Source organism: Larus michahellis, chromosome 8 (assembly GCF_964199755.1).
Source record: "Larus michahellis chromosome 8, bLarMic1.1, whole genome shotgun sequence".
Classification (NCBI taxonomy): Eukaryota; Metazoa; Chordata; class Aves; order Charadriiformes; family Laridae; genus Larus; species Larus michahellis.
This window is the reverse complement of record NC_133903.1, coordinates 4,588,990-4,600,477: the sequence shown is the minus strand read 5'-3', so window position 1 is coordinate 4,600,477 and position 11,488 is coordinate 4,588,990. Positions and strand designations below refer to the sequence as shown.

General features: G+C 57.0%; 1 protein-coding gene across 1 annotated transcript; it reads left to right on the top strand.

Annotated features, from left to right (window-relative positions):
• Positions 1–1,380: 1,380 nt before the first annotated feature.
• ACTB (actin beta) lies at positions 1,381–6,130 on the top strand. The gene is made up of 6 exons (XM_074597153.1): positions 1,381–1,539; positions 2,825–2,953; positions 3,266–3,505; positions 4,037–4,475; positions 4,810–4,991; positions 5,378–6,130. Exons 1-6 carry the CDS (start codon positions 1,396–1,398, stop codon positions 5,519–5,521), a joined length of 1,278 nt encoding a protein of 425 aa, XP_074453254.1. The 5' UTR covers positions 1,381–1,395; the 3' UTR covers positions 5,522–6,130.
• The last annotated feature ends 5,358 nt before the right edge of the window (positions 6,131–11,488 follow it).

The following is an 11,488-nucleotide window of genomic DNA, read 5'->3' as shown; positions in this document are numbered from 1 at the left end:
AGATGCCCTGCTGGGGAGGGCAGCTGGCAGTTTGGGGAGGGGGCCCATCCTCCAGGCCCCATCCTCATCCTCATGGTGGTCTCTGCAGCTCCCCGGTGACAAAGAGATCGCCGGCATGGGCTGCAAGACCCCGATGGCAGGTCCGGCTCCCCCAGCCCACCCCCCCGGCGATGCCGAGCAAGGGGTGTCCCACGGTGAGCAGGCATTTTTAGCATTTTTTCCCCCAGATCTTAACCCCCGCCCCCCCCTTGCTGTTTTCAAACCGCGGAGATTAGACATGCAAGGTCCCCACGCCGAAGTCTGTGTTGCTCCCAACCAGCAACAGATTGCGAGTGGCGGCTGCTGCTGCTGGTACTTTACTTACAGGGCTGCTTAATTAACTTGATTAATCAGCCCGTGTTCGCGCAACGCTCTGGGGACACAAATCCCCCCTTGTCGCTGCTGCTCCGCGGACGCTGCCCTCGCCTTTATTTCACGCCGCCGTGTGTCGGTGACAGCCGGAGAGGGGGACTGCAGAGCGGCAGCTCGGGCAGGAGCCACGTCTCCTGCTCCGGCAAGATTTGGGATCAAAGAGGAAAGAAACAAATATTGCCCAAAGCGAACCAAATCGCTGCTCCCGCCCTGACCCCCGCCAGGCCGGGGCAGGCCGGGGAGCGGGGTCCCCAGCCCCAGTCGGGGCCGATGGAGCAGCTCCTTCTCCCGGGTGCCGCCACCACGGAGGGGACACGGCCTCTCCCGGTGCCCGACGGCGGCCGCCACGTTCCCCGGGCGGGTTCAAGGGCCGCCGGCCCGGCAGGAGCCCTGTCACCGCCGCCTGCTGACATCAGCACTGAACTTGGTCCCCGTTCGGGGCTGGGACCCACTGGGGGTGACTGGTGTTTGCCTCCCCCCCCCCCCCGGGGGGTGTGCAGGTGATGGGCAGCGCTGCAGGCAGGAGCAGGCAGGACTCCCCCCCCCCCATTCCACGGTGCCCCCGGGAGTGCCCCCATGCCCTGCCGGGGGGGGGGGGGGAGGGGGCGTACACCCCCCCCGGCTCCCGCACAGCCCGGGGGCGAACCCCGGCCCCCCCACCTTCCATCCGCGGGGCTTTGTCTATGGGTCGCGGCGCTTGGGGGGGAAGCGACACCCGGGGGACCACGGAGGGGGGCAACAAGCCCCGTTCCCCAGAGTGAAAGCGGAGGGGTGGGGGGGGCTGCACCCCACCGGTTTGTTTTGTGTGTGTCCCCCCCCCATATTATTTCTCTTGGGGGGGGCGCTACCGCGCGCGCCGGGCGGGGCGGCGCGCCGGCGCGCGGGGAGGGGAGGGGGGGGGGGGGGAGAAGGAGGCGGGGCGGCACGAGGCGGGGAGGCGCGGCGGGGACCAATCAGAAGGGCGCGCTCCGAAAGTTTCCTTTTATGGCGAGGCGGCGGCGGCGGCGGCCCCATATAAAGGCGGGGCGGGCGGCGGGCGGCAGCCGCCGCGAGCTCTGCCTGCCTCCCTCTGCACGCCCCGCTCCCGCCAACACCGCCGCCTCGCTCCGACCGCGCAACTCCCCGAAGGTGAGCGGTGACCGGCACCGGGGGGGGGGAAGGGGGCTTCTCTCCGCCATTAAGTCGTTGCTGTTATTAATATTCGGTTAATTAAGGTGATGAAGAGGTGGCGTGGGCGCCCTCCCGGGCGCCCTTTGTTTGCTGGGGGCGGCGGGGCGCCGTGCGGTGTGGTCTTGTATTGGGTGTAGAAGGACGTGGCGGTTCAATGGGGGTGCTGGTTGGATGGAGGGGCTTGCCCCCTTGTCGCCTGTGGGGCTAATCCGCCTCCTAAGAGGATTTGGGCCGGGGCGAGCGGGCGGCTCGGCTATTGTGCCCGGGGGGGGGACGGGACGTAATGGGGTGCGGGGCTTTGTCGGCATCGCGGTGTACCCCCGTTCACCCAGTTCTAAAGTGGGGGAGATTTGAGGAGGGGGGGGTAGTTCACGGTGCGGCTGGGCCTGGGGGCGTTGTCCCCCGCTGGGGAGGGGCGCGGTCCCCCCCCCCCCCCCCGCCGGGGAGATGCGAGCAGCCCCGGTGGGTTTTTTCTCGCAGGGGAAGGGGGGTGGCACCCCCTCCCGAGGGGGGAACTGTGGAACAAAAGCTGTGTGCCGAGGGGTGTGGGGGGAGAAGGGCAGAATCCCCACCCCACCCCCCGTGCGTGTACCCTTCTGCAGGCGGGCTGCTCGCTCCGGCCACCGCCTGGCACATGTGCCGGCAGCTGCCGTCGTCCCCCCCCCCTCCCCCGGATTAAGCCCGCGGCGGCGGAGCTGAGGCAATTAATGGCATAAAACCCTCGGCGTTAATCCCACCCGTGCCGCCGCTCTTCGCTGGGGCTGAGCCTTGGCTATAGCGGGCTGGGCGAGGTGGCTACTGCCCGCCCCTCCGCGGCTCCTCGCGGAGGCCCTTTGGGGCTGCGGGAGAAGCGGTTTTTTGGGGGGGCTGTGAGAACCCTTTTTAGGGGTTGCCCGAGCCGCTCCGCAGCGGGGCGAGCGGGGTGGGTGACCCGGAGCCCGAGGGGGGGCGCTGGGGCGTGGCTGCCGCGTCCCGTCCGCCCCCCCCCCCCCCTTTCCTCCCCCGAAAGCGGCGCGCGCGCTCCATCCATTGCCTTTTATGGTAATATCACGAAGAGGGCGGCGGGGACTTCCTTTGTCCCGAATCGGTGAACGGGGGAGGCGCCGCCCCCTCTGGCGGGCGGCGGGAAGGAAATGGGTGGGGAAGGGGCCATCGCCTGCCCTTCCCCTTCCCGGCGGGGACCGCGGTGTGATCCGGTGGTGATGCTCATGTCCCCGTGTCCCCCTTCTCTCTCCTCCCGCAGCCAGCCATGGATGACGATATCGCCGCGCTCGTCGTTGACAATGGTTCCGGTATGTGCAAGGCCGGTTTCGCCGGGGACGATGCGCCCCGTGCCGTCTTCCCGTCCATCGTGGGGCGCCCCAGACATCAGGTAGGCGGCTGGGGGGCCGTTGTTGGGGAAAAAGGGGGAGTTTTGGGTGGAAGCGGTTCCCCTAGAGGCGTTGGAGCTTCAAGAAGCCCATTTATTTGACTTGATAACCCGAGAGGCTTCTGCGCTGCAATACAACTGGTGGGGAATATGGCCTCCTGCAGAGCTTTTGTGCTGGAGCAGTTGGCCAAATGCCTCTCCCAACAGAGTGGGAACAATAATCAAAAACCCATCTTTGGGGAAAAGCAGGTTGTTGTGTCCCCCCAGTGTGACTTGCCCTTCATCAGTATTCACTGCCTGTTCTTTGTTGTGCAGGGTGTGATGGTTGGTATGGGCCAGAAAGACAGCTATGTCGGTGATGAAGCCCAGAGCAAAAGAGGTATCCTGACCCTGAAGTACCCAATTGAACACGGTATTGTCACCAACTGGGACGATATGGAGAAGATCTGGCACCACACTTTCTACAACGAGCTGAGAGTAGCCCCTGAGGAGCACCCTGTGCTGCTCACAGAGGCTCCCCTGAACCCCAAAGCCAACAGAGAGAAGATGACACAGGTGTGTAAAACTCCAGAGCTCGGAGCTACAGCAGATGTTGCTGCGGGCCAGCTCTCCTCTTCCATGTTGTCCTCCTCTCCTCCTTCACCACTATTCTCCCTTTTTGCCATCTTTACAGGGTTTTCCTTTCCTGACCTGAGTCTCCTCTTTGCTGGACCTTGACAGGTTTTGTTTGCTCTTCTAAGCTGGCTTTCTCTGAGACTGAACTAGCAACTTGTCTAACTGCTGTTTCTGACTAGCCACACTAATCCATTTACCAGCCCTGAGTGACTGTACTGTAGTTAACTTGGCATTTGTTTTAGTCCTTGCTGTGACATGTGGATGGGTCTGTGGTGGTGCTGGTGTCCCTGCTCGGGCTCTGACCTGTCAGGTGTGGGTGGAGCCCAGGCAAGATGAGCATGGACTTTGAGGGGGAGTGAAGTTCTCTTATCTAGGGACAAAAGTAAAATTACTTGCATGGACTTTGTGTAGACCTGTAGTGAGAACCCTGGTTTCGGCTCTTGACTCAACCCCCTCTTTTTCTCTCCCTAGATCATGTTTGAGACCTTCAACACCCCAGCCATGTATGTAGCCATCCAGGCTGTGTTGTCCCTGTATGCCTCTGGTCGTACCACTGGTATTGTGATGGACTCTGGTGATGGTGTTACCCACACTGTGCCCATCTACGAAGGTTATGCCCTCCCCCATGCCATCCTCCGTCTGGATCTGGCTGGCCGTGACCTGACGGACTACCTCATGAAGATCCTGACAGAGAGAGGCTACAGCTTCACCACCACAGCCGAGAGAGAAATTGTGCGTGACATCAAGGAGAAGCTGTGCTATGTTGCCCTGGATTTTGAGCAGGAGATGGCCACAGCTGCCTCTAGCTCTTCTCTGGAGAAGAGCTATGAACTCCCTGATGGCCAGGTCATCACCATTGGCAACGAGAGGTTCAGGTGCCCTGAGGCCCTCTTCCAGCCATCTTTCTTGGGTAAGTCCAACTGTTCCAGGAGACCCAGTGGTCCCCCCCAGTGTTAACTTTCTGTAAAAGGTAATGTAGAGGCCATGGCAGCCAGTTACCATATTATTGCTGGTCCGTGGCAAGGTCTGTCCTGTCCTACTGGTTAGCCTCGCTTTCCCCAAAGCCTAAAGCTGTTTGAGGGACTTGAGGCAGTAGAACGGGAGGTTGAGCCTGTCAGAGCCTTGGCTTTGTAGTGCCTAGCCACTGAAGGGACTGCTGGTCTCTTGGTTGCCTGTAGTAGCTCCTGAGGCTTCTTTGGCTGTCTCTGAGCCTTTGCTGACTTGAGACTGCTTCGTCCTCACAGGTATGGAGTCCTGTGGTATCCATGAAACCACCTTCAACTCCATCATGAAGTGCGATGTGGATATCCGTAAGGACCTGTATGCCAACACAGTGCTGTCTGGTGGTACCACAATGTACCCTGGCATTGCTGACAGGATGCAGAAGGAGATCACAGCCCTGGCACCCAGCACAATGAAAATCAAGGTAGGATTGGAGTCAGGGAAGCTCTTGGTGCCCCTGTTTATGCTGAAATGCAGAGTGGGTCGGGGAGGAGGGTAAGCTAAGCTCCTACTAGAGAAGATAGAAACCGTACTGCTGTGTCTGGTGCAGCTGTAATGGCCTTGCTCTGGACAAGATGGCATCCACCCAGCCACAGGAGTAATGGGATTAGTGTAAATACACTGGCTGCAAAGCGAGGAGGAGGGAGGTGGGTGTGTGTGAGGTTATGTCTTCAGCTTGTTTTTGAACTTCATGGTATCTCGGCCAAGGCTAGATAAGGGAATTGAGCAGCTCTGGCTTGCAGGGCCATGCGTGGGCAGTGAGGGGAGTGTGACGCTGTGCACCTGACCGATTCTTCCTCTTCCCTGCAGATCATTGCCCCCCCTGAGCGCAAGTACTCTGTCTGGATCGGAGGCTCCATCCTGGCCTCCCTGTCCACCTTCCAGCAGATGTGGATCAGCAAGCAGGAGTACGATGAATCCGGACCCTCCATTGTCCACCGCAAATGCTTCTAAACCGGACTGTTACCAACACCCACACCCTTGTGATGAAATGAAACCCATAAATGCGCATAAAACAAGACGAGATTGGCATGGCTTTATTTGTTTTTTTTTTGGCGCTTGACTCAGGATTAAAAAACTGGAATGGTGAAGGTGTCAGCAGCAGTCTTAAAACAAAACATGTTGGAGCGAACGCCCCCAAAGTTCTACAATGCATCTGAGGACTTTGATTGTACATTTGTTTCTTTTTTTAATAGTCATTCCAAATATTGTTATAATGCATTGTTACAGGAAGTTACTCGCCTCTGTGAAGGCAGCAGCCCAGCTCGGAGGGAGCCGATGCCAGTTTCTGGTGTTAGGTTATAATTGCTTGTCTGTAAATTATGTAATCCAACAAGTGTCTTTTTGTATCTTTCCGCCTTAAAAACAAAACACACTTGATCCTTTTTCTCTTCGATTTGTCAAGCAAGCGGGCTGTGTTCCCCAGTGATAGATGTGAATGAAGGCTTTACAGTCCCCCCGCAGGGTCTAGGAGAAGCGGTGCCAGTATGTGGGGGAGGGAGGGGCTACCTGTACACTGACTTAAGACCAGTTCAAATAAAAGTGCACACCATAGAGGCTTGACTGGTGTTGACTGTTAATTTTCTTTCTTCCATGCTGCTTTTTTGACAGTTACTACGTGCTCCGATCTAGCCTTGCCAGGCTGCACAGATGAGCTATCTGACTGGGGCTGGTGCTGTGGGCTCTCTGGTCTACAAGCCAGATGGCTTGTGGCGATACAGTGGGGAAGAGCTGAGCCTGCCAAACCTGCAGGTCTCTAAGGCTGGAGCTCTTCAGATACTGCCCCTGTGTGCAGTCAGGAGCTGCTGGAGGAGCTGGGCTTAGTGGGGATCCAACTGCACCTTCTGAAATGCTGCCCTGTGTGCGTGTGTCTCTCCTCTGCAGTGTGGTATGACTGGCTTTGGCCTCATGAAATCAGTGGTGGTGGTGCCATAAACATGATGCTAAAGCAGGTGGCTTCTGTAGCCAAGGCCCTTTTGGCTACTCTGCAGCCCTCCTCCATAGCCCATGGGGCACTGTCCCCTCTTCTCCCTGTGCCGGCTGCCTGAGCTTGTCTGTCCTGCTGGTTTGCCCCGAGTTCAGGCTGTGCGACTCATGCTCTCCGGCAGGCCCCTTCCTGGGTGGAGCGGATTTCGGGTGAAAGCAAGAGAAAGTCTTCTCTGAAGTGGAAAAAACTGAGCAGGGCCACCAGGCTGTTAGACACGGCTGGGCAGGGGTGGGGCTGGGAAAAGGGTGTGGGGAGGGAAGAAGCTCTTTGCAGGGTGAGGGACAGCCACAGCTCCAGGACTTGCTGTGGGCGGTGCAGGTACCTGCCTCTAGCCCAGCCTCTGCCAGGAAGGAGGTTTGCATGGCTTCTCAACTCTGTCCCCATCCTCTGCGCTTCTGAGCCTTCTGTCACACTTCAGCCTTGTTTGATAGATCAAGTTCTCCAGTTTCATGAAAAGGAGCAGCCACGGCAGGGATCCTCGCAAAGCTGTGCTGGGAGCTGAGATCCTGTTGGGCACAGCAAAGCCTGGAGCTGCTGCTGTGGAAGGAAGGAGACAGAGGGGACCAGGGAGAGCAAAGCCAGGTGACACCGCAAGTTGCCAACTCAGGCAAACCAGACCTTGGAGCCCCGCTCAAAGAGGTGCTGGCTTCCCAAGGCTCCTCCAAGCTGCCTGTCTTTGAAGAGCTAATGGCTGTGATTGTGTCATGCTCACAGCAGATGAAAGGCAAGGAACAGGCTCCATTGGCTCTTTAATCCTCCTCCTGGCCTGATCCTGCTCCGGCATCACTCTGTATTCAGGGTGGACCTGCCGGTTTCTGCCCTTCATCTCCCCAGCATCCCTCCCGGCTGCCCTGGGTGCAGTAGGAGCCTGGCAGGGCTGTAGGTGCAGGCGTTGGGCTGGGCAGACAAGTTACTGGAAGCACCAGTTTGCAACAGAGGAGGCGAAACAGGTTGGTGCAACAAGGCCCAAACTGGGTTTATAACCTGAGGTCTCGGGGAAATGGAGTGAGGAGGAGGCAATGGCAGCTCCTAGGGGGGGAGCTGGGGGAAGTGGGGCAGGAAAAAGGCTGGGAGGCAAGAAGAGATGATGGCAGTAAGGAAATGGGGTGCTTTTCTTCAGGCTTCCCTGAAATGGTCACCGATCGTGGTGGAAAAATGTGTTGAGACACAAAAAAAACCAGAAGAGATGATGGTGGCGGTGAGAGAGAAACCACAGAGCAGCAAAACGCCGAGGCCGAGAGCAGCTCAGGTGGGCAGCGTGTGGGCACAGGGAGAGGGCGAGCGATGGGATGGTGCAGAGCCACTGGGCGCAGGGGAGCCCAGCTGATTTTCATGCTCCAGAGCGCAGCAGACGAGGCTTTCTGTTAGTTAGCACTTCGCAGGGTGGTTTTTTTTCTCCTTTCTTCCTATTTCACTTGCTGTTCAGGCAACCAGCCCCCCAGTAAAATGAGGCTGAGCCTTTCACAACCCTTCCCGATGCCTCTCCGACGCGAGGCCACGGCACACAGGGCTACTCTGCAGGCTGTTCCAGCAAGGCTCGGTTTATTCCTCCTCTGGGCCATTACATGCTGGGGAAAAGAATGCAGTGCCGGGCAGGGAAGCCTGCAAGCATTACTCACTGCTCCCGACTCCAGCAAGCAGGGGGGAGCCCAGGGTGGTTTCCTCTCAGGAACACCAGGCGCTGGAAGATGGGGGATTTTTTTAAAACTACAGTTTATCCGTGATTGCGTTTCAGAGGGCTTGGTTCGCCCCTCGCTGTTTCACAGAGGTGGGGAAATGCCGAGGGGCCTGTCACAGGAAGGGCGGTAGAGGAGTTGGTTCAGCCGTCTCCTGGCTCTTGAAGCCACCAGCAATGGGCAAGACTCAAAGGAGATCTGTAGGGAATAAGCAGTCCCCTGGCTACCACCTCCTCTTCCTCTCCAGCACACAAATAGCCAGGGGTTGTGGGGGGACTAGGAGGTTTAAAATGGCCACCCTGGGCCAGGCTGAGAGTGTCCCCCCATCTGGCTTAGTGTCGGTGACATATTAGGATTTCTCAGGCTGCAGAGACGGCAGGACCCAGCCATAGATCCTTGCAAGTCACCCAGCCCTTTCTCACCTCCCTTGAGCTGCCCGAGGGGAGCTGGCTCAGCTAAAGGGAGCTGAGCAAACACATTTTACGCCCTTTCTTCCCCCAGTGCTCCCAACTTTCGCTCCTGCCGGAGACAGTCGCTGGCACTTTACCTGCAATTAGCTGGTGACCTGGAAAGTCACCTCGCTGAGCCGCTTATGGAATCAAGCCACCGCCAGGAATTAGTGATGTCCTTGGCAAAGGAGACAGTAGCGGCTCTCAGGATTTAGCCCTGAAGGGCCTCATTGTCTCTTAGCTGTATCAGGGAGTGTTGACCAGAAATGGTCCCTGGCTTCGGGGGGGTCCCGTTCTCTCGTTAGTGAGCGTGTGCTGCTTCAGGAGAGGTGCCAGCTGGCTGCATGCAAATGTCCCAGGAAACCCCAGAGCATTCAAACAAAACTGGCCTCCTCACAGAAGTCCCCTCCGAGGGTGCAAAGCGTCAGGTTCAGAAAATGGGCTTTCCAAGGTATCAGTTCATGGGTGGGACTATGGGTATCGTTCATGCTTGGGGCAGGAGGAGTCCTGGTCTTTGAAGTTGGTTTTTGCAGAGGGATTGCTGACCTGGAGCCTGCCCTGACTTGTATTATACCCATCTGTAATCTACTTTAGCAGGCCTTACTGTATTAAACCGCATCAAGTATTGAAAAATCACTTACAGCACTGGAGCTAGCAGTTCACCCAAGCTTACCAAGTGCTCTGGCCATTGTAGTCCAGCTGGGCTTTAGTCATGCTGACAAAAAGATGAGATGTCCAGACTGTATCAGTCTTAAGAAAAATCAAAGGAAATGACCCAAGACTTTGCAGAGGGAAAAATATAAAATCGCCAGGTCAGCCAGACCTTGAAGAGTTAAGAGATTTTTGTCTTATGTGGAGCAAAATACCTTGATACTAGCATTAATTTGTTTGCCCTCCTGGAATGGGACAGGATGGTATGTGCCCGCCTTCTTTGGGCTAAGAAAACTGTGTATTTGTCACAAGATGAACAAAGTCTGCCCTGAGATGGCCCAGCCCTGAACTGAACCCATCTTCACAGAAGGGCCCTAAGTACCCAGACAGAGAAGAGTGCTCCTGAAGCGAGGCGCAGCAGGGAGGGTTTCTCCTCTCACCGTCTGGCCACCTCCCAGCGACCATCAAGAGAAATGACAGAGTTCAGTGTAGCTGTTCGTTTCCTTCCTCTTTTACCGCCCATCTGATGTCCCGCTGCTGCCTTGTATTCAACCTCCATGTCTTACCTACACCACCACGTTGCTCATTTATTTGGTGGACCGAGTCCAAGTGCAACTCTTACAAACTGCTGCGAGCCCAGTTTCTCCTCGGGAGGTTCTTATACCTGTCTCTGTTCCCAGCTCTTATTCAGGGTTGTCTGGGCTGGAGGGAACCTGTGGCTAGCCCAAACACAGGCTGCTGCAGCCGATCTGGCTCTCTGGGCAGGGCTTTTACTCTGCTTACGGGCCTCGCTGGTGGTTTTATTTACCATTTGCATTGGAAATGCAGGTTTCCTCCACCCTGGTCTCTGCTTTCCCTGATGACTGCAAATATGGTAGGTTGGTATTTTTCCTAGATGTCAAACAAGTCAGTCTTGACTGAAGGGCCCCCGGATTTAATTTGTCATTACCTTCTATTTAAGTGAAACACATGACAAACAAAGTAGGTATGGATTCTCTTACTGAGGCTCCCCCTAAGGAGGGGGGGAGCCCCTAAAACTAAGAGGGGTTTTCCTCTTCAACTCCAGAGCCTTCTCACGGGCTTAGAATCAAAAGAGGTAATCAAGACTTGAGGCACTTGATATTGCTAAGCGAAACCCCCAATCTACCCCTAATCTAATTCACGGCCTTAAATGGCAACAATCAAGTAGGAAGAAAGCAGCAACCTATTCATCTTCCTTTGTGGGTCATCTTTAAAACACATTTTCTATGAACAAAATTCCCGAAGCATACACGTAACTGGAAATTCCAGCGCTCTGGTCCTGTCTGTACTTGAGATTTGGGATGAGGAGCTAATAGTAGCAGTGCTGAGCCAGCTGCTCCCCGTGGACGCTGCTGCGTGCAATGGCTGAGCTCGCAGCAGCCCTGGATGACTTCTGCACGTCCCTCTGTGCATCAGCGAAGTGAAGGATCGTATCTCCCACCTGCAGCCAAAGCTAGGATATTTAGTCTGGTTAGAGCCCAGATTGATGATCATTGCATAAATGGCCAGTGAACCTGAAGCTAATGGGTTTATATTTAGGGTTTTCCTGGGAGGAAAGAGGTGCTACCCACAGCCCCCTTGTTAGCACCAACCCCTTCAGCACTCATGGGTGTCCTATCTTCCACACCCCGGCTTCTTCCAGCACGCAGCATGAACCGGGAAAGGATATTTCTCCCAAATGCTCTAACGCTCCCCAGAAAACCAGGGTGCCAATACCACGAGTGCCCCGGGGGCCGCACAACAGCCTGGCGGGGGTGTCCCTCTGCTCCCCCTCAGTCACCTCACAGGCTGTATAAATCCTCACAGGGCGGATTTGCATTTTTGGAGCCGACTCAGGGCTTTGTGGGGCGCGGGCCTGGCGTGAGTCAGCTGCTGGGGTGGCAGAAGGCCCGTGGCTGGCAGCCACCGAGGGTGGAGGAGGCCGAGCAGCCGTTCGCCTGGCTCCTGCTGCCTCTGATGCCTCAGCACCGGTGGCCTTGGGGCAGAGGCAGGGGAGCCAGGCTCTCTGAACAAGCCAGATTTCGCCTCCGCACCCGCTCGGGGCAGAGAGCTGCCGCCCTCAGAGACGGCTAAACTGTGAGGGGGCGGCACAACTGAGACGGGCGTCCCAATTCTGTGTGATTTTGTGTGAGTCTGT